This window comes from Dreissena polymorpha, chromosome 4 (genome assembly GCF_020536995.1).
Source record: "Dreissena polymorpha isolate Duluth1 chromosome 4, UMN_Dpol_1.0, whole genome shotgun sequence".
NCBI lineage: Eukaryota > Metazoa > Mollusca > Bivalvia > Myida > Dreissenidae > Dreissena > Dreissena polymorpha.
In genome coordinates this window covers 3,538,780-3,562,939 of record NC_068358.1, presented here as the reverse complement: position 1 = coordinate 3,562,939, position 24,160 = coordinate 3,538,780, and the positions used below count along the sequence as shown (strand labels likewise).

The 24,160-nt window shown below is 35.8% G+C and overlaps 1 protein-coding gene across 7 annotated transcripts in view; it reads right to left on the bottom strand.

The window, feature by feature from the left end:
- LOC127879720 (uncharacterized) overlaps positions 1-24,160 on the bottom strand; it is a 101,292-nt gene that overhangs the window by 19,066 nt on the left and 58,066 nt on the right. For 6 of the 7 annotated variants that reach the window (XM_052426722.1, XM_052426721.1, XM_052426723.1 and 3 more), the window contains 5 exons: positions 17,242-17,290; positions 16,044-16,119; positions 13,592-14,384; positions 8,681-8,704; positions 5,176-5,208 (listed from right to left, as the gene is read on the bottom strand). In XM_052426722.1, the coding sequence (XP_052282682.1) occupies positions 5,176-5,208; positions 8,681-8,704; positions 13,592-14,384; positions 16,044-16,119; positions 17,242-17,290 (975 nt within the window). The remainder of the gene's footprint in view (positions 1-5,175; positions 5,209-8,680; positions 8,705-13,591; positions 14,385-16,043; positions 16,120-17,241; positions 17,291-24,160) is intronic. The other variant, XM_052426725.1, reaches the window with a different exon arrangement.

The following is a 24,160-nucleotide window of genomic DNA, read 5'->3' as shown; positions in this document are numbered from 1 at the left end:
TTGGACATTTGAGTACAAGTGCACTAAGCAATTGTTTTATAACGATAAAAGCTGTAGCTGAGAAAAAGTATCCGAATGTACTAAATTGACTCGGGCGCTTGTCTTGAAAATGGCATAGATGCAATTAAAGCATTTTAAAATCAAAAGTAAAATGAAACAAAGAGCTCAAGAAAGGGATATAGAATAAAAAGCTTATTAGACGTTTAAACTGTACAATACGTGATATATTTGGAGCCTAACGGCTCGTCCAATATGACGTCAAACTGTGTGCTCGTCCAAATATATTTCCGTATTGTACAGTGAAACGTCTAATAACCTATAAATATTTTTTTTTAAATGCATGGCCACTTCAGTCAGACATATCTGGATTTATTTATGATTTTAATCCTTTTGCATCACTGAAGGTATCATTCTAAATACTGGTCCTTGGCAAGCATGTGCAGAAGGATTTTTTATATCCTATAGTAAAAAAACCTTTATCAATATTTACAACGTGTTATTTGTATTGCCTGTAGGAAAGTTATTATAATTATCAAAATATATCAGTATAGTGTTAAAATTTAACTATCCAGCAAATCAGTAAATATTGTTATAATCTTCATCTGTTAAACATAATATATGATAATATAATGACGAAAATACAAATTTTTGATGACTCAAAATGTCCAAAAAGTCTACAATGCAAACAACACATAATTTTGCCAACATCAATATATCCACATAAAATGTAATACAATAACAATGTGAGGACCTTATTAAAACACAGGTCAGATATTTCAAGGTTTTGTAAATCTTAAAGGAAAAAATCTTTTTTATACTAACATTTAAATAAGAACAACAATAATGATAATAATATTCAGTTAAACATTAATAAAAACATGTTAATATATAAAAATAATCTTGAATCATACTTACAGCATGGGACAATAAACTGTGTTAATATTAGTTTAACGTAGAAATTCTAATGAATGGTACATAAAACAAGAGCACCGCCTTGCGGGTGCAGACCGCTCATCTATTTTCTTTTTAAAGGTGAAGGGACTCTCATTTTCAATCACAAAGGAGGGAGGAGTGGAGTGAAGAGGGGTGTATAGTGTGGGGTTGTGGACATTTATTACATTATCTTCCAAAAAAGCGAAAAAAAAAAAAAATAATAAAAAAATCGGGGGGGGGGGGGGGTATAGTGTGAGGGTGTGGTGATAATTTGTGAGATGATCTTAAAAAAAAAAAAAAAAAAAAAAAAAAATCAAAAAAAAAATTTGGGGGGGGGGTGGGGTGGGGGGGGGTGGGGTGGGGGTATAGTGTGAGGGTGTGGTGGTCATTTGTGAGATGATCTTATAAAAAAAAAAAAAAAAAAAAAAAAAAATAGGGGGGGGGGAGGGGGGGAGGGGGGGGGAGGGCACGGGGGATGGTTTGGGTGAAGTCTATTGTGGTATGTCAGGTAAGAGTAGTTTCATCAAAGTATCAATCAAATCTAATCATAAATAAAGAAGTTATGGCAATTTTAGCAAAATTTAATAATTTGACCTTGAGAGTCAAGGTCATTCAAAGGTCAAAGTAAAATTCAAGTTGCCAGGTACAGTAACCTCATGATAGCATGTAAGTATTTGAAGCTTGAAAGCAATAGCCTTGATACTTCGAGTGGATCGAAACACAAAATTTAACCATATATTAAAAGTTACTAAGTCAAAAAAGGGCCATAATTCCGTAACAATGACAACCAGAGTTATGCAACTTGTCCTTTTACTGTACCCTTATGATAGTTTGTGAGTGTTCCAAGTATGAAAGCAATATCTATGATACTTTAGGGGTAAAGTGACCAAAACATAAATCTTAACCAAATTTTCAATTTTCTAAGTATAAAGGGCCCATAATTCCGTCCAAATGCCAGTCAGAGTTACATAACTTTGCCTGCACCGTCCCCTTATGATAGTTCATAAATCTTGCAAGTATGAAAGCAATAGCTTTGATACTGTAGGAATAAAGTGGACCTAAACACAAAACTTAATCAAATTTTCAATTTTCTAAGTATAAAAAGGGCACATAATTCTGTCAAAATGCCAGTCAGAGTTACATTACTTTGCCTGCACAGTCCCCTTATGATAGTTAGTAAGTGTTGCAAGTATGAAAGCAATAGCTTTGATGCTTAAGGAATAAAATGGACCTAAACACAAAACTTAACCAAAATTGTCAATTTTCTAAGTATAAAAAGGGCACATAATTCTGTCAAAATGCATGCCAGAGTTATCTAACTTTGCCTGCCCAGTCCCCTCATGATAGTAAGTAAGTGTACCAAGTTTGAATGCAATAGCATTGATACTTACTGAGAAAAGTGGAACTAAACGCAAAACTTAACCAAAATTTTCAATTTTTTAAGTATAAAAAGGGCACATAATTCTGTCAAAATGCACGCCAGAGTTATCTAACTTTGCCTGCCTAGTCCCCTCATGATAGTAAGTAAGTGTACCAAGTTTGAATGCAATAGCATTGATACTTTCTGAGAAAAGTGGACCTAAACGCAAAACTTAACCGGACGCCGACGCCAACGCCAACGCCAACGCCGACGCCGACGCCGACGCCAAGGTGATGACAATAGCTCATAATTTTTTTTCAAAAAATAGATGAGCTAAAAATGATCTAATTAAAATCTGCAACACAACCATGCAAATCACGCACTTAAACAACATCTAAATTATGTTTTGTTAAAGACTACCCTCCTATAACAATAACATAATATGTTTTATTAATGACATAATATTAACTTTAACTTTTAACTTTGATGTTGTATAATGAGTAATTAGTTCATAATATTTATATTTCAAAGAAAATTTGAATACGTTAAATTAGGAACCAGCATGGAGTATTTTTAATGATTTGTTGAAATATGATTGAAAACAATTATGTCTTGTTATATAGAGGTTTATGTCCAACTGACAAACCATTATATCTACAATTGAACTTAGCACACATTAAATACTTAATAAATCTCCATGTTGTTTAAAAACGTATCGCTGTCTTGTCTGTGGTGGAATCTCTGATAAAACAACATAACCATATTTTATTTGTGTTTAAAAAACATCCTTTTTTTCAATTTAAATATGTTGAATTTTAACAGAACATGATTTTTGATGCCTCTTAATTTTTTCACATTAAAAGCAAATAACAATTGCATATTGTGTTCCCAAAACAAAGATTTCATGTATGTCAATCAAAATGATAATACTCGTGTCAAAATAAAGAATAGACTACAATTAGATAATTCAATGGCAGCATATCAATAAACCTCAGCATGTAGGTTTCATTATCTGCAAACCAGATGGACACCTATGGTCAATACTGAGATGGTCATCAATGGTCAATCATTTCCCAGCCTCTTTCATAAAAATGGGATTTAATACTATAAACTCAGTGTTTATGTTTTTTTCCATTTCAAATTGAGGCCGGTATTCGGCCCAATTCCCAATATAGGGATAATACACGTTTTCGAGGGCATGATCATCTGCGGGCGCTTGAAAAATCCGTTCCTGCCCGAGTGCGCAGCAAGAGGGCAGGAACGGATTTTGAGAGCGCCCGCAGATGATCATGTCCGAGAAAATGTGTATTTTCGCTATTATTGCATAAACAAATCACACATACCAAAATAAATTAAAATAACATTGAAAAAAAAATGTTTTGTTCATTCGACATCGACAAAATAATTCGATTATTTCAATACAGTTCAGTGTTGTGTTTTACATATGCCTCACTCGGTCATCATCCGAAATGACGAGGCTTTACCTTCGGATAGGCAGTTTTCGATTTAAAATGTGTTTAAACAGTGGATTAATGCAAAGTTGAAATGCAGCCGGCAAAGTAAGAAATGAGGAATTATTTTGGAATTTACAGCAGGAACGTTGAAGGTACATAAACACTTACATTTACAGCATAGTCTTTTGATATGTTGAGTAAATAACCATAACTTCATTGACGTTTCCAATAAAATAAAGCTCTTGTCAAGAGAGTGCAGATGGTATAATTTGAAAAGTGGATTGAAATAGTCATTATCCCTGCATGCATGAGGAAACTGGTGCTTTTTCAGTTCCCCATTTATGCTTGGAAAGTCGTCGAAGGCTGGAGAAGGGAAGTGACTGCGCATGGACCAGATTATGGATATGAAAAACACATAACAGGGCTTGAACTGCACGTGAATCGCCTTGTTAATACACGATTTCTACCGTTCAAGCCCCCCTTTTGCCAAGTTTCTGCACCCCGCCAGAGGGCATTATAGATAGAGTTTATGCAATAATCAAAAAAACTATATATGTTTCCCAAATGGGACCTATAAATTCCCAATTGAAGTTTTTTTTTTAATCTCAACATTTAGTGCATCTCCGATCCACCTCTAAAAGTTACACCTTTTTAATAGTAAATAAAAGATTAAAAATACTTTTATTCTCAATTTTGAAGCATTTGTTAGCAAAACAAAAACAACACTAATTTCCCACTTTTGGTCAAAACGCCACGATTTTTCCCATTCAAAAGGGACCCAGCAACATTCCCATAATGGTGAAAAAAAACACTGAAACTTTATTTTAAGATTCGATAAATGTTGGTTGACCTAAAATGTGTACTCTCAAATTTGTTTCTTCATTTACCAAAATAAGACCTCCTCGTCCAATGTCATTTCAGATTTAGTTCGATATTTCACGCAGGATCAATGTGAAGCTGCCATACTCTGGCAAAAAATGGTACCCAGTTACTTTCTACCAAAAGGAACTGATAACACTGGCCAAGCCCATCTTCTACAAAACTTAAAACCTGTGCATATTGCCAACACCACTTCAATATTATAAGCATTCTTTTATTATATACATACATACTACTTGTAAACATAAAAGAATGAAAGCTGATTAATTTAGAAAAAAAGTTACATGTTAACTGTCTTAATACCAAGTTTCTAATAGACAAAATAGGATTCTTTTCTGATTACCCGATGTACAAAAAACTCTGTTGAAAATGTATTTGAAATTAAAAGACATTAACAATTCAAACTGTAACAAACATATTACAACTGAACCCATATCCAATGCCCAATATTCCGTACTGGCAATATTAACAACAACAACAACGACACATAAATAACAAACACATATACGTGCAACTCTACAAAATCAACTTGTAGCCAATCCAACTTACACGGACTGCCCCGTAGGATGCGTCCACTAGTTTCTACAAACGAGCCACCATATTTTTGCATTTATTTAATAATATATAATAAAGGATAATTTAAGATTTTTTAATGACAATGTTAATAGTCATGTACATTTATTAATAAATTATATTATATATTTATTGAAACAATCTGGTTTTCAATATTTAATTATGTCAAAGTCTTACTATACAATACAGGAATAGTCCAATTACAGAAAACTCTTTAGATCTGTGTAAAAACACAAGTTTCTTTAACAATTGCTTGCCCAATTTTCAAGTTAACAAAACTAAATAGAATACATTTAAACAAAAAAAATAATTCACAAATAATCAATAACAATAAAAGTCAAAGTCCAATTAATCATATCATAAATTAAAAGTCTTTAAAAATGTTCATCAATTATACTACATGTACATGAAAATGTTTTCTGCTGTTTTGATGTTTTAACATCATTTTATCCCATCATCAGACGTGCATTGTCGAAATAAACCACTGTGGAATAAATTTTCCTCTATTTCAGCAGTGCTGAAATATAGATGTCACGCGCGGCGAAAAATGTTCATATTACTCGGAATCAACTATAAAGTTATCATTTTTAGTAAAATCGAATCAGATTCAACAAAACAAACAATTTGATACCAAGATGTAATATATTTTCAACACATAATTCAACTCAAAAAGCAAATAAACATTATTTACAAATATAAAGTGCGCGTACTCGTGACGTCATTATTAACACGTCATACGACACAATGCATGTTGTTTCACGCTAAACATGCAGTTGTTTAGTGTATTTTTTTCATTATTTCTTAAAAATCGGCGACGTAGTGGTATGATAAACAGAAAAACAGGTTAGTTACTGATCTTTTTGTAATGTATTAGGCTCGACACGATTAAAATAATGAAACAATGTTTGCTTTAAATATCTTTGGGATTTTCCGTCTAGTTCGATTTTCATATTCTATTTTTAAAGAAATAATTTACGACTAAGAAAATTGATGGGATAAATCGAATACTAGGTCGGTGCCGAATAAAGCAAAGTTTATCTTGCTTGGCACGAAAATCTGAACCACTCGCCAAGGCTCGTGGTTCAGATTTTCTAAGCCTCGCAAAATAAACTTTGCTTTATTCGGCACCCACCTAGTATTCTCTATATCTGATATAACCATTTTTATGAAAATTTGAAAATAAAAAGAAATTTACATCAATTTTTAACAAAGTAATGGAAACACATTCTTGGGATCATGTATGCAACAAAATTTGTCCTGTCAGCTACTTTTGTAGACCAAACTAGAAATGGCGCGGCAGAGGCCGACGCGTATCCCCACGCCGAATGTTTGACCTAGGTGTGCCCCAGGGTTGGTAATGGGGCCATGCATAGCTGAGATTGACCGTATTGTCATAAGAGAAGTTCATCATCAATTAGAAGTGAATTGGTGTAGAAATGAAGAAGTTATAGTAAAAGGCAATTTTGGGTGGGTGTGACATATGTGGGCAGGGCGCCCCAGGGTTGGTAATGGGGCCATGCATAGTTGAGATTGACCGTATTGTCATAAGAGAGGTTCAGTATCAATTTGAAGTGAATCGGTGTAGAAATGAAGAAATTATAGTAAAAGGCAATTTTGGGTGGGTGTGGTCTATGTGGGCGGGGCGCCCCAGGGTTGGTAATGGGGCCATGCATAGTTGAGATTGACTGTATTGTCATAAGAGAAGTTCAATATCAATTTGAAGTGAATCGGTGTAGAAATGAAGAAATTATAGTAAAGGCAATTTTGGGTGGGTGTGGTCTATGTGGGCGGGGCCCCAGGGTTGGTTATGGGGCCATGCATAGTTGAGATTGACCCTAATGTCATAAGAGAAGTTCAGTATCAATTTGAAGTGAATCCGTGTAGAAATGAAAAAATTATAGTAAATGGAATTTTTTGGTGGGTGTGGCCTATGTGGGCGGGCGCCCCAGGGTTGGGATTGGGGCCATGCATAGTTGAGATTGACCCTAATGTCATAACAAAAGTTCAGTATCAATTTGAAGTGAATCCGTGTAGAAATGAAAAAATTATAGTAAATGGAAATTTTTGGTGGGTGTGGCCTATGTGGGCGGGGCGCCCCAGGGTTGGGAATGGGGCCATGCATGGTTGAGATTGACCGTATTGTCATAGGTGAGGTCCAGTATCAATTTGAAGTGAATCGGTGTAGAAATAAAGAAGTAAATGTAAAATAACCTAAAAAAATGAGTGATAATTTCTGACGCGGCCCCACCCCAACCCCTATAACTTTTGACCCAGGGGTCAGATCAAAATTCCAAATAGTGCAGGGTCGCACATATGCTAATAGCTACCATGTGTGTAAATTTCAAGGTTCTAGTGCTTTTAGTGTAGGAGGAGATAGTGGCCAGGACGGACGGACAGACGGACGGACGGACGGACGGACGGCGGAGATCACCACAATATCCCCACCTTTTTTTCAAAAAGCGTGGGGATAAAAACCCACTTTGCAACAATAAATATAGAGGTACTATGTTTGGAGTCCATTGTTTTTTCCATAAGGACATTATATTTTAACTGAAGGTTTTCCAAAACGACACCAGCAATTTATTTTTCTACTTTTAAAATTGAAACACTTCACCAATCACAAGGACTGTATTTGTCCACCCAACAAAAGCAGTCAAATGACAGAGCTTGACCATTCTTCTGTTTTGATAACGTAATGAACATCATCTGTCAACCATCTGATATATAAAGATAAATGACAAATTTGATGGTGAATATCTGTACAAGTTACATACAGGTAGTTTGTTATATGCAAACTCAAACCTGAAAGTTTTATAACAGGTACTTGGGCCATGCTACAAACTAGATTCTAATTGTTTTGACAATTAATTTAATTTCAAAAATATAAATGACAATGTAATCCAAAAAACGGTCTTTATAACGGATAAGCATGCATGTCGTAATTAAAAGGATTTTTATATCTATTTTTAGAAACAGTGTCCCTGACCTGACTGGACCCAAATTTGATTCCACGCTAGATCAGCATGAAGAGTTTCTTTATATTAAATGTCATGAGTTACCTCCATCCTTAGAAAATCAATTAAACAAAACTCTTTATCTACTTGCAGCAACAATGATTTTAACCAAACTGACCCCAAATGTGGGGTCCCTATTCAGGCTTGCCATATCCAAAGTTTCATCACGGTTGGTCTAGCTTGAAAAACAAAAAGGGGTATTACTCTAGTAAATTGCAGGTAAAAGTAATGGAACTTTGTCAGTGACCTCACCCAATGACCTTAAAGATAGTATTACACTGATGCAGATGCCGACAGAAGGGTGAAAGGCATATAGCTCAGACTACATGTATTTGGTGAATAGTCCAGCTACAAATCAGGCATGGCATTTACATTCCTTTGACTGGAAACAACAGGACAGCAAACATCTTGACCCACTCGTTATGTTCTGTTCCCATACACCTGCACACAGTGCAACAAGGTCTTACCAGAGCTAGGTCTCCGAGGAACATCTGTGTGACAAAAACACATACATGTGCTACATCACAATTCTCATAATACTTTATCACAACTTTCCTTTTCTACACATTCAAGATCTTTCATAATGCTACTTTGATATATTTGATTATTTTACTTTTTTCCATGGCCGTTCCAGAAAAGGCTTCACACCACATCAATTACCTACACGTAGCTCAAATAAATGATGTTTTATATGACAAACACGAGTCAAAAGTCAAATTATTGTTGGGTTACTCTGTATATGATTAAATATTTTTGTTACTTTCAAATTCCTTTAAACTAGGACTCTGCAAGTCTATGCGACACCTGATGTCTGATAGTAAACGTTAAATAAAAGCAATTATGTTGCAATTACAAAATCCAAATAGAGAGGCTTTTAACTCTTTAAGTGCTGGAACTGAAGGCCTTTGCAAACAGTTTGGATCCCAATGAGACACCATAGAACATGGCGTCTCATCAGGATCCAAACTGTCTGCTATTCTGATAGTATTCTTTGAAAAAAAATCGAAGAAAATGCTAATTTTAGAAATTCAGCAGACGACATTTTAGCAGACGACAATTTCCCAGCATGCAAAGGGTTAAGATTGATGCTCTTCTTTTCAACAGATTAATCCAATTTTGTAAAAGGACCTTACCCTCACTGATTGCAAAGAAAATAAATACTTATTAAATCCAAAAATGTGACCATCAAAATAAGTATGACTTATTGCAATGGGCAATAACTCCAAAAGTATGGGATTCTTGGTTACAGTCTTTGCACACTTCACTTCTCCTCCATGGGATCTATTGACCTATGAAGTTTCACATTGATAGCTTATATTCTCTTAAAGCTATGCTTCAGACAAAAATAAAGTGGGAAAATAAACAATAACAAGCAAATTCATTGAATTGATATCCCCTGCCAATATGCTTCTGGACACAAAAGTGTTATATTTGACACTCAGCTAAAAAAGCATTTTATTTTAATACAAAGGGCCATAACTCCGTTATTAACAGATGGTGTACAATGCCATTTGGCGTGCATCATCCTCTTATCCATATATATACTCATACCAAGTTTCAATGAAATCCGCCAAAGCACTTCCAAGATATGGCTCCGGACACAAAAGTGCCAGACGGACGGAGGGACGGACGGAAAGACGGACGGACAACGCCAAAACAATATTCCTCCGCCTATGGCAGGGGATAACAAACGTAAATGATGTAGAGTAACAGTTCTTGTTCCTTGCAGTTCCATTTAAATATATATCTACCTAGTATGAAGTTTCATGTTGAAAGCTTGAAAGACCGTGTATAGGTGAAAGAGGACATTGCCAACATCAATTCTGAAAAAAGTAACTCCTATTTGTTGTTGTTTTCCATCATTGTTTTTGTTATCACATTTATTCAAATTATAATTATCAAATTACAAAACTTCAGAGAAACACAAGCTGCCAGTTCTGAACATGTCCAAAATGTTACATATTTATACAATGTTCATATGCCTGCTTTCTCTGTATGGTGTATTATCATATAATATTAAACCTCATATAATGTATTTGCATTTAACTAAGAAAATTCTGCACATTTTTTTATAATTTTTTTTCTATCATCTGATTATAAGGAAAAATCTAAGCAAAATAATTAAGAAACATCTAACATGTAGAACTATAATGATGTTTATCATAAACTTAATAATAATCACTTATGAATGTCACTACAAGTAGTTTCCCTGCCTATTGTTTGAAATTGTAAATTACAAATTATCAAAAACACAGTTCAAAAAGAAAACTTTGAAATAGCAATACTAGGAATGTATGCATACATTTCTGTAAACATGATACATAAATATTAATCTTTTAACTAGAAATGTATTCAAAGGACATGGATTCCAACCCTACATTCCTCTGGAGAGAGAAACCAGGGTTGTTTGTCACGCATAATGTAAACAGTTAATACAGTCTGTATGCATCAGTCCTTTTTAACTGTTGCTACACATTAAGTTTATTATTATAAGAAGTTAGCAGTATAAGGAGTGTCATAGCTTTTTTCATGATTTGGGGAAAGGGCCTAGGAAAAAACTATCAACAAAACAGAGAAATGGGAAAACATTCCCAAGATAAGCTTGAAAAATGGGGAAAATTTAATCTTTTTTTTAGAAAATTCTCTTTGGGGAAGGAAGCTTTCTCTTGAGAGAAGGGGCCTATATAAGGCCCTTGATAAAATAGGGAAAAAAGCCCTGTAATGTGCACAAGTGTCCGTTGTAACCTTGACCTTTAAGCTGTTGACATGGGTTGCATTCCACACGTTGTCTTTGTATGATGATATTTTTGTGCTCATGTATAACCAAAAAAATCCAATCATTCAAAACAAAATTTATGGGCCGGACACAAACATGTACTTTCAGAATAAAAATGCAAGGAATAGGCCAAAACTTCAACCGTCCACTTAACCTGGATCTTGGAGCTAACCACACGACTGTTGCTTTTGACATGTCGTCTTGATATGTTGTTCATTTGTGCCAATTTAATGCAAAAATCCCTTCATGTACAACAAAGTTATGAGCAGGACACAAAATGTCAAATACAAACACACAAACGAACACACACACATGGACAGGCGTAACACTATATGCCACGGCCATTATCATGGAAGGGGCATAACAAGCAAAATAACACTAAAGTATATTGCGCAAATAAAAAAATATTACTTCCAGATCTAAATGATCATTAATTAGATTATACCAGTTAAAATATTTGCTTCAACTTATTTGAAAGTATAAAATGTTAAGATGTGTTAAAAACTCCTGTTGATGAAAAGAACATCGGTAACATTATATATCTTGTTTGCACTTGTATACATTTGTAGTCTTTTCAATATTTCAATAACTTAAATTCAACTCTGAACAAATAAATTCTTAGACATATACAATTTAAAACTCTTTAACAATTAAATCCTGATTAATAAAATATGAATATAAAACAAGGAAAAAAAAGTCAACTATCATTATCCAAAATAATTATTAAACAAGAGATGTGTTTGTCAGAAACACAATGCCCCCTATTGCGCCGCTTTGAAACCATATATTTGACCTTGACCTTTCACCACTCAAATGTGCAGCTCCATGAGATACACATGCATGCCAAATATCAAGTTGCTATCTTCAATAATGCAAAAATATTGCAAAACTTTAACCAAGGTTTAAGTTTTGGGACACACAAAATGAATGAATGAATGAATGAATGAATGAATGAATGAATGAATGAATGAATGAATGAATGAATGAATGACAGACAGACAGACAGACAGACAGACAGACAGACAGACAGACAGACAGACAGACAGACAGACAGACAGACAGACAGACAGACAGACAGACAGACAGACAGACAGACAGACAGGCCAAAAACAAAATGCCCCTGATCTTTCGATCCGGGGGCATACAAAATTATCTCATAGAGTTAACAATATTACAAGGTCCACGGTCAATTAAATTGCACAAACACAAAGAAATGCAGTTTCTCACTTCATTATTCTGCAAACGAAACACTAGGAAACGCAATTTGTTAATATCTCTACATGTCTGAATGCAACAAAAATAACGGCAGTCATTAGGTGAAAAGTAAAATTCTGATCACAACAAAAAGTTACAGCCCTTATCTAAAGTTCCGGATCTTGCTATGTGCTGAAAGAAAAGTGTTTCAATATGATAAAGAATTATTTGAGGTTTCAATTTAAAAACAAGCCATACAAGGGGTGAACAGTGTGGTGCAATATCGGGCTATCATGGACTAACAACTACGATTTGGTGCGTATTTTTTTAAAATTTGCCTTGTTCTGGGAAAACTGGGCTAAATGCATGTGCGTAGTGTTGTCCCAGATAAGCCTGTGTACTCTAAACAGGCTAATCAGACACAACACTTTACACTTTCATGGAATTTTCCGTTTAAAGGAAATCTCTTCTATTAATGAAAACCTCAAAACCTCATTTAGTGGAAAGAGTTGTTCATGAATAGCCAGTGCAGACTGCACAGGCTAATCTGGGACAATACTTAATGCATATGCATTATGTCCAGTTTTCTCAGAACAAGGCTCACACCAGTAAGCCCAAGGATTTAACACAGTCATGTCCTAAGGGAGGAGGCAACAAAATGACCGTCAAATACAGAGCACTTGAAGAGTAACAGGTATTATTATTGTGGAATCAGAATATTCCATAAAAGAATGGTATGCAATAGTGTCTGATTTTCTTTCTCAAATCTAGAGTTTATCAGAGCAGTGAAAAATACTCATTATACAATTGTAGGTCTGTTGCACTTGAATTGCATTGTACATTGGTAAAGTTTCAACTTTGCTTAGCCAGTTACTTATTCAGTGCACTTTAAAGGTTAACAAAATGAACTGCACACTATACACTAAAATAGCAAAAGTGCTTGGTAAAATTTATCTAGAAAAAAAAACAATTAAAGACTATTAGAAGTGATCAGTGTCAAAGCTTCCCATGATCCTCAAACAAACCCTTATATTCTCTATATAATAAATTTCATGCACAAATGCCCAATCAGGCCATCTGGTCTGAAACTAGTCTGTCCACTTATGAGGCAAAAAACAGTGCAGGACGTTATAGCAGACAGGGTACCTACCAGCAGACCAGACTGCCCTAATGTGCAGTCTGGTCTGGAGGAACCATATCTGCATATGGCACAAGACCAATTTTTGCATGACACAAGCGTGACATTGCCTGAGAATGCCTACTTAAAAAGATTGTCATATTTACAAAATCATGCTCTTCTAAATCATTGTTGTTACATATTTAAGCAACTAAATTTATTTTATATATCATTATCCTTTGCCAAATTGCATAAACAAAACACAACATAAAGAACCATTTAGAGACTCACCTTGCTCCATGAAGTGTCGAGGGCTATTGACTTTCCGTGCGTGGTGCTCAAGCTCCGTGCTATACTGCTGTCCCTGTCTGGGCGATGGTCGAGTGATCAGGTGCTGGGAACTCGGAATTGACGGGGGCGTCCTCACTGGTGGCGCTTTCTTGTACAATTCATTCTGCCGTCTGGCCATGCGCAATACTTGCCCAGCCGGGGTTTGTGTCCCACCAGGCATCCTTCCAGCAGACCGGCCCACTTTAGTGTTCATGCTTTCGTCCGGTATGCAGTTGAAGCAGTACGTGTCTGGTTTCACTATGGTCCCTGCCATACTTAAGCTCAAGCCAAGAGTCCGGGATTCGAAAGCCGAATATGGCCGGCGTTTTTCGATCACTGATTTTACTGGTTTTGTTTGTTTCCTATTAAAGTCAACATCTTGTGTACCACTTAAGTATGAGCTAGTTTCAAGCTTTTTCTCAGGCTCAGACTTGAAATGCCACTCTTCAGAGGTGGTCAATTTCTGCAAAGAGTCGTTTACATCAGTGGGTGGGGGGTGTGGTGGTCGACTGGCAGGAAGAGCCGTAACTTCTATATGAACGTCATCTTCTCGATCTTCTGTTGCCACGTGTACAATCTCCCTAGCAACAACTTCCTCCCTGGTTGCTGAACTTAGACCTTTGTTGACCTCTGACCTTGATGACTCAGTCTGGGTGAAGGTCACAGCTTCTTGGTCAGATACAGTGACCTCAAGCTGACAGGTACTGGTCTGTACCAGATTGGCTTCTGCTATTTGATCCTCATCAGTCTGTTCCTGAAAATGTTTGAAAAGCTTTGTTCATTTTGAAAGGATACATATCTTTATATCATGCCTCCAACAATATGTTAAACAGTTTACCTCATTCTCTTGTTACTCCCTATGTGAGATATGTTAGTGGGTTAACTTGAGTAGTCTGTTTCTTAAATCTGGACCATGCTTGCTACCTTTGTTTAACCTGGTCCCTGCTTGCTACCTTTGTTAAATCTGGTCCCTGCTTGCTACATTTGTTAAATCTGGTCCCTGCTTGCTACCTTTGTTAAATCTGGTCCCTGCTTGCTACCTTTGTTTAATCTGGTCCCTGCTTGTTACCTTTGTTAAATCTGGTCTCTGCTTGCTACATTTGTTAAATCTGGTCCCTGCTTGCTACCTTTGTTAAATCTGGTCCCTGCTTGCTCCCTTTGTTTAACCTGATCCCTGCTTGCTACCATTGTTAAATCTGGTCCCTGCTTGCTACCTTTGTTAAACCTGGTCCCTGCTTGCTACCTTTGTTTAACCTGGTCCCTGCTTGCTACCTTTGTTTAACCTGGTCCATGCTTGCTACCTTTGTTTAATCTGGTCCCTGCTTGCTACATTTGTTTAACCTGGTCCCTGCTTGCTACCTTTGTTTAACCTGGTCCAAGCTTGCTACTTTGTTTAACCTGGTCCCTGCTTGCTAACTTTGTTGAACCTGGTCCCTGCTTGCTACCTTTGTTTAACCTGGTCCAAGCTTGCTACTTTGTTTAACCTGGTCCCTGCTTGCTAACTTTGTTGAACCTGGTCCCTGCTTGCTACCTTTGTTGAACCTGGTTCCTGCTTGCTAACTTTGTTTAACCTGGTCCCTGCTTGCTAGCTTTGTTTAAACTGGTCCCTGCTTGCTACCTTTGTTTAACCTGGTCCCTGCTTGCTACCTTTGTTTAACCTGGTCCCTGCTTGCTACCTTTGTTTAACCTGGTCCATGCTTGCTATCTTTGTTTAACCTGGTCCCTGCTTGCTACCTTTGTTTAACCTGGCCCATGCTTGCTACCTTTGTTTAATCTGGTCCTTGCTTGCTACTTAGGCACTCATGCTTAAACAATATATGTGATTCTAGTTTACATGATAAAGGTTTAGACTCTCTGAGCTGTTTTAATTTTACCATCAATTGAGACGGTGCAGGATCATGTGGCTTTGTGAGGTTCCCCCTTTTTACTTTAATGGATGTAAGCACGACCGTAAGTTTATTTCAAATAAATATTAAATACAATTTTTCTTAAGAATTTCATCTAGTGCATAAAAGACAGATTTTTATGCTGCTTATTGCAATTTGAAATTCATCAGATTTAATTTAATCCTGTGTTCTTTGTCAAAATTCGTTTTGTACTACACGGTTATGCTTCACGCAACGTGAAATTCTGTCAACAATTTCAGACATATTCAAGGGTTTATTCATATGTCTTTTATGCACTGAAGAATTTTGCAAATGTATTTCAATAACTTGAGATATTTGCAAAAATAAAGTTCTTATCGGTGTGATTACATTCTGTCAAGCCCTTGTGTAAACCCCTGAAAACCCCGTTGATTCTGCACCCTGAAGAGATAATTACAGAGGAATAGATATTAAATTATCGCTAAGCAATCCAGGTTAATTCGCCAGAAATTAAAGTAAAATAACAAATAACAAAAGCAGGTTTTTACTAGCTGTAGTGGTGGAATAGTAGGACTGGCAGTATCCGTCTCAGAGCCTTCAGAAACTGGTTCTTCTTCTGGGATCCTAGAAGACAAAGCCACTAATAAATCAGCCTTGTTCTGACAAAACAGGGTTTAATGCATGTGCATGAAGTGTTGTCCCAGTCAGGGAAGACATGTCCATCTAAACTGGATTCTTCGTTAAGAAGAGACATCCTTTAAAGAAAATATGCAGAAAGCGTCTTCCCTGATTAGACTATGCAAACTCCACAAGCTAACATCAAAGCAAACTTTAAACACACGCATTATCCCCAGAAAGAGACTCAACTATTTGGGAAGCGGACAACGACAACGGGCGAGGCATAATGTTATAATGTGCATGGGGGGGTTAGAAGGTTAGGGTAAGGGGTAGAGTTATGGTAAGGGGTCGGGTTTGGGTTAGGGTTAGCCTTAACCAGTACCTTAACCCTAACCCGACCCCTAATCCTAACCTAACCATAACCCAGGGTTATGTCCCATACACCATGCCTCGCTCGTTATAATTGTCCTCTTCCCCAACTATTTGGGACACTTTTGAGGGACACATGTATGTTTGTTAGGATTTTTCTCTGTATCAAACAGTTACTCAGTCATATTGTGTTGAGAAGTTTTTCAGTCATATAACGGCAATCTTATAAACCTTTCCTGGCCAAGCATAGCCGACAAAAGTTGTTTGCCAGTGCCAAAAGTGCAGGCAATCGACTGACCTACTGCCGTATTAAAATCATAGGCAGGGGAAAAAAATATTTCATGACCAAATCCTTAATTATATGAGTGGGCAGAATTCCTACTCTAAAAATCAATTAAACTACAATTATTATTCAAGATAACATAAGCCTTGTTCTGGGAAAATTGGACTGGATGCTTGTGCATGAAGTGTCATCCCAGATATTTAGCCTGTGCAGTCCACACAGGCTATTCAGGGACAACAATTTCCACTTGTTTTGTATTTTTCATTAAAAACAAGTCTCTTCTTAGTAAAAAATCCAGTTCAGGTCGAAAGTAGTCTCTGATTAGCCTGTGTTGACTGCACAGGCTAATCTGAGATGACAGCTCATGCTCAAGCATTAAGCCCAGTTTTCCCAGAATGAAGATCACTTAACAACTTAACCAAATATATGAAGAAGCCACCTATAGTTTCCTACTCTGATACTGATATCTTACTTACTTCTTTACATCAGCTCTCCTGGCCCCAGCTCTTGTCCCTGGCCGACTATCTGCAAAATAAATACAAAATATGAGCCTTGCTCTGGGAAAACAGGGCTTAATGCATGTGCGTTATACAATGTCCCTGTAGATTGTGAAAAGGCTAATTAAGGACCTCACTTTCTGCTTTTAAGAATTTTTTGTTCAATGGGAACATGAATATTATTCTTCTTCTAACTCCCGGGCATATTACATGTTAAATGTTACCCCATATAATACTGTTGCAAAATAGAGACAGTCATGTAAGCTCCAAAGTTACTGGTGAAAGACTTAAGCATCCCATTTTTACTCCTTGGAGAATCACAATATAGTTGAGCCACTCTCTTGGAAAGCCAAACTTTATGCATGTGTTTTGAAGAAGTCCCAGATTAGCCTGTGTCTAGCCACTCTCTCAGAAAGCCAAACTTTATGCATGTGTTTTGAAGAAGTCCCAGATTAGCCTGTGTCTATATAGACACTTTCCGCTTTGATGGAATTGTTAGTTTAAAGGCAGTTATCTTCTTAGTTAAAAATCCAAAATAGGCGGAAAGTGTCGTCCCTGATTAATCTGGCTTAGGCTAAGGCTCATGTGTGACAATATTACACAGACATGCGTCATGCCTGGTTTTATCACAGAGCAGCACATATACATTAGGTTTTATTTTATTAAAGACTTTAACATAAACTTCTAATGTCTAAGGCTGCTTTAGTCCAGCCACTTCAATTAACAAACAGTGCCCTAGCCATCTAATAATATAATTTCAATAATCATAAATGATCAACAAATATTGCATCGTCAAAAATACATCTGATCTATGGAAGCAAGACGCCTGCTAAGCTCTTTATTCCACCAAGGCCGACTCTGCTGTCATTAGTTCTTTAACAATATGACAAAACATCAATATTTATCGAAACCAGTGACAATATCTTGATATATGTTTAATACCCCTACAGTAACCATGCTGTTATTAAGATATAATCAAAGGCAGGCAAGCAATCAAAATTGATATAATATCTCCTTTAATCTTCCCTCCAGACTAATCTGGAGTATTTGTAGTCATACTTCCCTATTCATCAGTAAAAAAAGTCCAGTCAGATCAATATTGTAGCTATGTTTAAAAAAAAAAGCAATAAAACGATATCTTATAGATAATTTATCTTTTGGTCACTTACTAAAGAAAGTAGCAATAAGACATCATCCTTCTATTCTTAAATCCATTATAACACAACTCCCGATTCGCTCCATTTATTGGTTATCCAGAGATGAGCAAACAATTTGTATCAATAATCCACAATCAACAGATGAGCGTTTTAACATAAACACAAAATATTTTTTGTTTTGAAATAACAGAGTCAACTACTTCGGGGCGTAATTCCTTCACGAAAGAAGCTCATTGTCTAACTATTCTTAGAAATCAATCCCATCATTCATCAATATCAAAGCCACCGCTCTTATGCATGTTTGCTTTGTTGAAACCAAAATCATGCAAATCACTCCAAAAAAACATTTTGCATAATCAATAGTTTGACTCTAAATCCTCCATCGTCAATTATCGAGAAGGCAAACATTCTTAACACGAATATAATTCACCTACTCCACTTGAAACTGACGATGGAGCCAATATACATCTGCCTACTTTACATGCCGGCTTCCACTCAAAACATACTTAAAAGATAAAACATAGAAACATAACTCACTCCAAACCAATCTTCTGAAAACTTATATCAAATTGATGTTAACAATGTTTGCCACCAGGCAATAGTTTATGTCTGTCATACACTGTGTTGTTGACCAGCCCAGTTGAAGGGTCTACACTAGGCAGAAGTAAAAATGCACCATATAAACCTAGTCATGCGAAAATGGGTCTTATGTTGTATGCGGCCAGCATAGCTCCAGACCAGCCTGCTCAATAGCGCAAAAGTGCAGGCTGGTCTGGAGCTACACAGGCCGCATTTCTCATAAGACCTATTTTCACATGATGCAGCTACTATAATATAATGAACTGTTAATTTTTAAAGTATGTATTTGAAATGCTCAAAATTATTTCATATTTCCCGAAAATATTTTGGAATTACGGAATGGATGTGTTATAGCTGACACTTCAACAACAAAAAATCTTATAAATAAAATAAAAAACAAGAGAGCCAAGATGCCCTCAGATCACTCACCTGACCTACGTGAAAATTGAAACCACAGGCCCCAAAACAAACCCAGCTTCACATTATTTTCCTACATACAATATTGCAATGAAATACCTTCATTCAAAGTAAAGTCATCAAGTGGACAACATTTTTCTCTTTTTATCAAGTGATGTTGACCTATTATGCACCATAGACAATCCAAAGCTAGGTCTCCATGAAAACTTATATAAAAAAATAATCAAGATTGTCAAATGCAAACTAAAGTTATTTACTGGGAAAAAAATATGCTTGCAGTTTTTCTATTTTTTAGTAACAGTGACCATGACCTTGACCTGACTGGCCCCAAATACAATCCCAGGTAGGTCAGCATGTTAGCTACCTAACACAAAATACAATCCAAGGTAGGTCAGCATGTTAGCTACCTAACACAAAATACAATCCCAGGTAGGTCAGCATGTTAGCTGGCCCCAAATACAATCCCAGGTAGGTCAGCATGTTAGCTGGCCCCAAATACAATCCCAGGTAGGTCAGCATGTTAGCAACCTAACACAAAATTTCAGTGCAATACCTTGGTCAAAATTAAGTCCTTTAGCAGAAAATGTTTTTTTTTCTATTTGAAGAAACAGTTGACCCGACTAACCTTGAACTTGACCCAACTATCTTAAAATACAAACCCAAGTTAAGTTTCCATGCAAGCTTGCTTTATCCAAAGTTTCATCAAGATTGATTCATGCAAACCAAAGTTATCGACCATGCCCCTGTCTTCATGTCATACACCTAGTTAATAACCAGTACTTCATTGAAATCCAGGGAAGACATTTTATGTGATTCTAAATGGTGTAATTCCAACTAGTCAACCATTTATGTCCACTCAAATACTTTCTCCAATTACACTACAGAGTGTAATACAAATTATATTGTTAGACAACACTATTTAAAGGCTGTGGCATGCCAAGTTATACAAAGCTTAAAGCACTTCAACTAATTTATGACATGATACAAAATAAAATTAAGCCTAAACCATTTCAATGGCAAACATTCTGAAAGCTACTACTTGCTCCAAAATAAAAGTCATACATGTTTGGTGGACTATATTGTAAGAAGTGTGGTCATAGTTCCCATATTGCACAATAAATTGCCAATCATAACAAGACTATTGCCAAGCAATATATGTCCCCACCATTGCCAGAAATTCCACCATTGTCAGAATTATTTTTTTTATTTGTTGCCATAGCAACCAGAATTTTTGACGTAGGAACAAAATGAAATTACGTGCATAATGTCCATATTGCCATCTATCCATGTTTCAAGTTTCATGAAAAAATATGAAGAACTTTTTAAGTTATCGCAAGATCCAGAAAACCACCATTTTTAGCAGTATTTCTAGTCTATTCATTGCCATAGCAACCATAATTTTTGATGTAGGAACAAAATGAAATGACATGCATAATTTCCATTTTGCCATCTATCAATGTTTCAAGTTTCATGAAAAAATATGAAGAACTTTCAAAGTTATCACAGGATCCAGAAAAGTGTGACAGACAGACTCACAGACAAACGCACAGAGCGCAAACCATAAGTCCCCTCCGGTGAAACTGATAGGGGACAATAAATGCAAAACAAAAAAATATATAGACACCTACACCCCTGACCAAAAAAAAGCTAAAACATACAAAAAAGAACGCAACATGCAAAAATAAAGTGCTGTTGAATATTCAAAATGCACCCAAAAATTGACCCAAAAGTGTGATCTTGACTTTCAATATTGGAGAAAACAGACAATTTATATTTAAAACAAGCAAATTCATTGAATTGATATCCCCCGCCAATATGCTTCTGGACACAAAAGTGTTATATTTGACACTAAAAAAGCATTTTTTTAAGATACAAAGGGCCATAACTCCGTTATTAACAGATGGTGTACAATGCCATTTGGCGTGCATCATTCTCTTATCCATATATATACTCATACCAAGTTTCAATGAAATCCGCCAAAGCACTTCCAAGATATGGCTCCGGACACAAAAATGCCGGAGGGAAAGACGGACGGACGGACAATGCCAAAACAATATCCCTCCGCCTATGGCGGGGGATAAAAATGAAGACCAGAAAACTCAATGTACTCTTTTGATAAATGAATGTCATTCAATCAATTTTATAGTTATGCTTAATGCAAAATAAAATCAAACAAATGGCAAAAGTACATGTAATACGCACCTATTATCAAAGTCATGAAGTTTCATATGAATTTCTTCAATACTTTTTTTAAGATATGATCAGCACAAAAAATATTACTGTGTCATTGCAGGGCTCTTTGAAATAAGAAATAAAGCAAGGTAAGTAACTCTAAAAAAACAGAGAGTAATAGTTCTTGCAACCTGGATATAGCCACAATAATCTCTTCAGATTTATGACGTTTCTACTTAAAATGTTTCTACTTAAAATGTGTCATTGCAATGGAGTTATAGAGTGGATTTAAGTGGATTTTAAAGAATTAACTCAATGTTTTTGAATTAACTCAAAAACATTGAAGAAAGAGTTTAAGTACTTTTAACTCTGAACTTCCCATATTGGAAGTTTCATTTGAATCCATTCAATATTTTTATTAAGTTATGTTTTGCGCTTAAAAATATCACATAGCAATAACTCTGCACATACTGCAAGGAACATTTCTGCGCTTAGGTCAGGCATTTTCCCTTTCCATCTATTATATGAAATATCATTTGAATACTGGCAGTTATGCTCCACACAAGAAACAGACCATTAAACCATTGCTTGACATATGCCCCTGAAACACGCTTTGGTAGATGTTACGAGCATTTTTCGAAACCTAAACGCATATTTTGAAACCTAAACGCGAACCCTTAGTTCAAGGTCAAGGTAATGGGGTCAAAATTTGTGTGCGTATGGAAAGGCCTTGTCCATGTAAACATGCATACCAAATATGAAGGTTACATCTGAAGCGACATAGAAGTTATGAGCATTTTTCGAAACCTAAACGCAAAGTGTGACAGACAGACAGACAGACGGACAGATGGACAGACTGACAGTGCGATCACTAATATGCCCTCCTTCTGGGGCATACAAATCAGCTACAGGCAATAACTCCAAAATTCTTAAAAATACTGATAAAAGAGTTGTGCTTATTGAACCCTGCACTTTCTCTCCAAGTCCTCTATCAACGTACACAGTTGTATTTTTAAATATATTCAATACTACTAAGTAATGCACTGAACAAGAAAATCACATTAAAGGGCAATGACTCTGTAAATCCTCACAAGAGAGTTATGGTTCTTGTCATTATAAGAATTTTTATTTGAATCCCTATTTCACTTTCTGCGTAATGCAATACACAAGGAACAGACCATACAAAAATGAGCCAAGGACAATAACTCCAAAAATACGGATAAGAGATTGAGTTATTGCATTATGCACTTCTTTAACTGTCCTCTATAAATATACCAAGTTTTATTTAAATACCTTCAATACTAAAAGAGCAATGCTCCACAGAAGAAAATTTCTTATGGATATTACTTAAGTGCAATAATGTTGTAAATACTGATGAGACAGTTATGGCTTTTGCACTCTGCACTTTCTGTCAATGCCCTCTATGCTTATATGAGGTCTCATTTGATTCTCTGCATATCTTTCTAAGTTATGAACAAGAGTTATTACTACATGTCTCCCTTTGTTGGCATTCAAATAAGTACCTTATTAATTTATCCATGCTTTTTGCGATTAAATCTTTGAACTTTAAGTGATATTTATAAATAAGGCTTTTTAATGTTTCATTTTACCTTTTCATGAACATTTAAACATATAGCATGAAATATTCCATTCCTCACAAAAGTTTACTCTGCAAGCACAAAACTTTTAAGATTCTGTAAAAGTCTATCAAAACTGTTCAAGACTATGCCTCGACATTGCACTTTTGCACACTATTCATACATAGTTACCTATTCTTAATGCAAATCCTTTAATCCATCCATATTTAATCTTGTTGAAAATAATGACCTCTTACATGTTAAAACAGACTAATCCAGAGTAATTTGAACATTATGTTGGTTTCATAAAACATGAAATCTTGTGCTCAGCAATATTGGCTAGTTGTTGCAAACTTAGGTCACAATTCAATGACCTGCTAAAAACACATCAAAAAGAGACACAAACAGATTTTCATGTTCCTCAAGCAGAAAACTACATTTGCCAGAAAACCTCATTAATTTGATTATACAAATTAGCATTTCAAAAAAACACTTTATTTATTCTTCCCAGAGAAGTTTTCTTATCAATCATTTCTGGATAAAATTAAGTAACAAGTGAATTTTTGTTTCCACCTAACAACAAAAGAGAAATTTATTATCCACATGTCTCCTAAACATTAAGATTCTAAAGTGTTAACAAGAGCACCGCCTTGCGGGTGCAGACCGCTCATCTATTTTTCTTTTTAAAGGTGTTGGCCGACGCCAACGCAGACACAGACGCCGACGCCTACGCCAAGGTGATGACAATAGCTAAAAAAAATTTTTCAAAAAATAGATGAGCTAAAAAATTGTTGACTGTGCAACACACCAAAGACTGCAAATGAGGGACAAAGGCGATCGATCATCAAAGCTCACCATGTGCTCAGGTGAACTAAAAAAGAAAAGTGAATGATTCAAGGGAGACATGAGGAATTACTGAAACTTACTTTTTTTATTAAAGTTGTTTTTTTAGCAATTACAGTTCTTCATAAATGGGATAAAAGGATAATGAAGTAA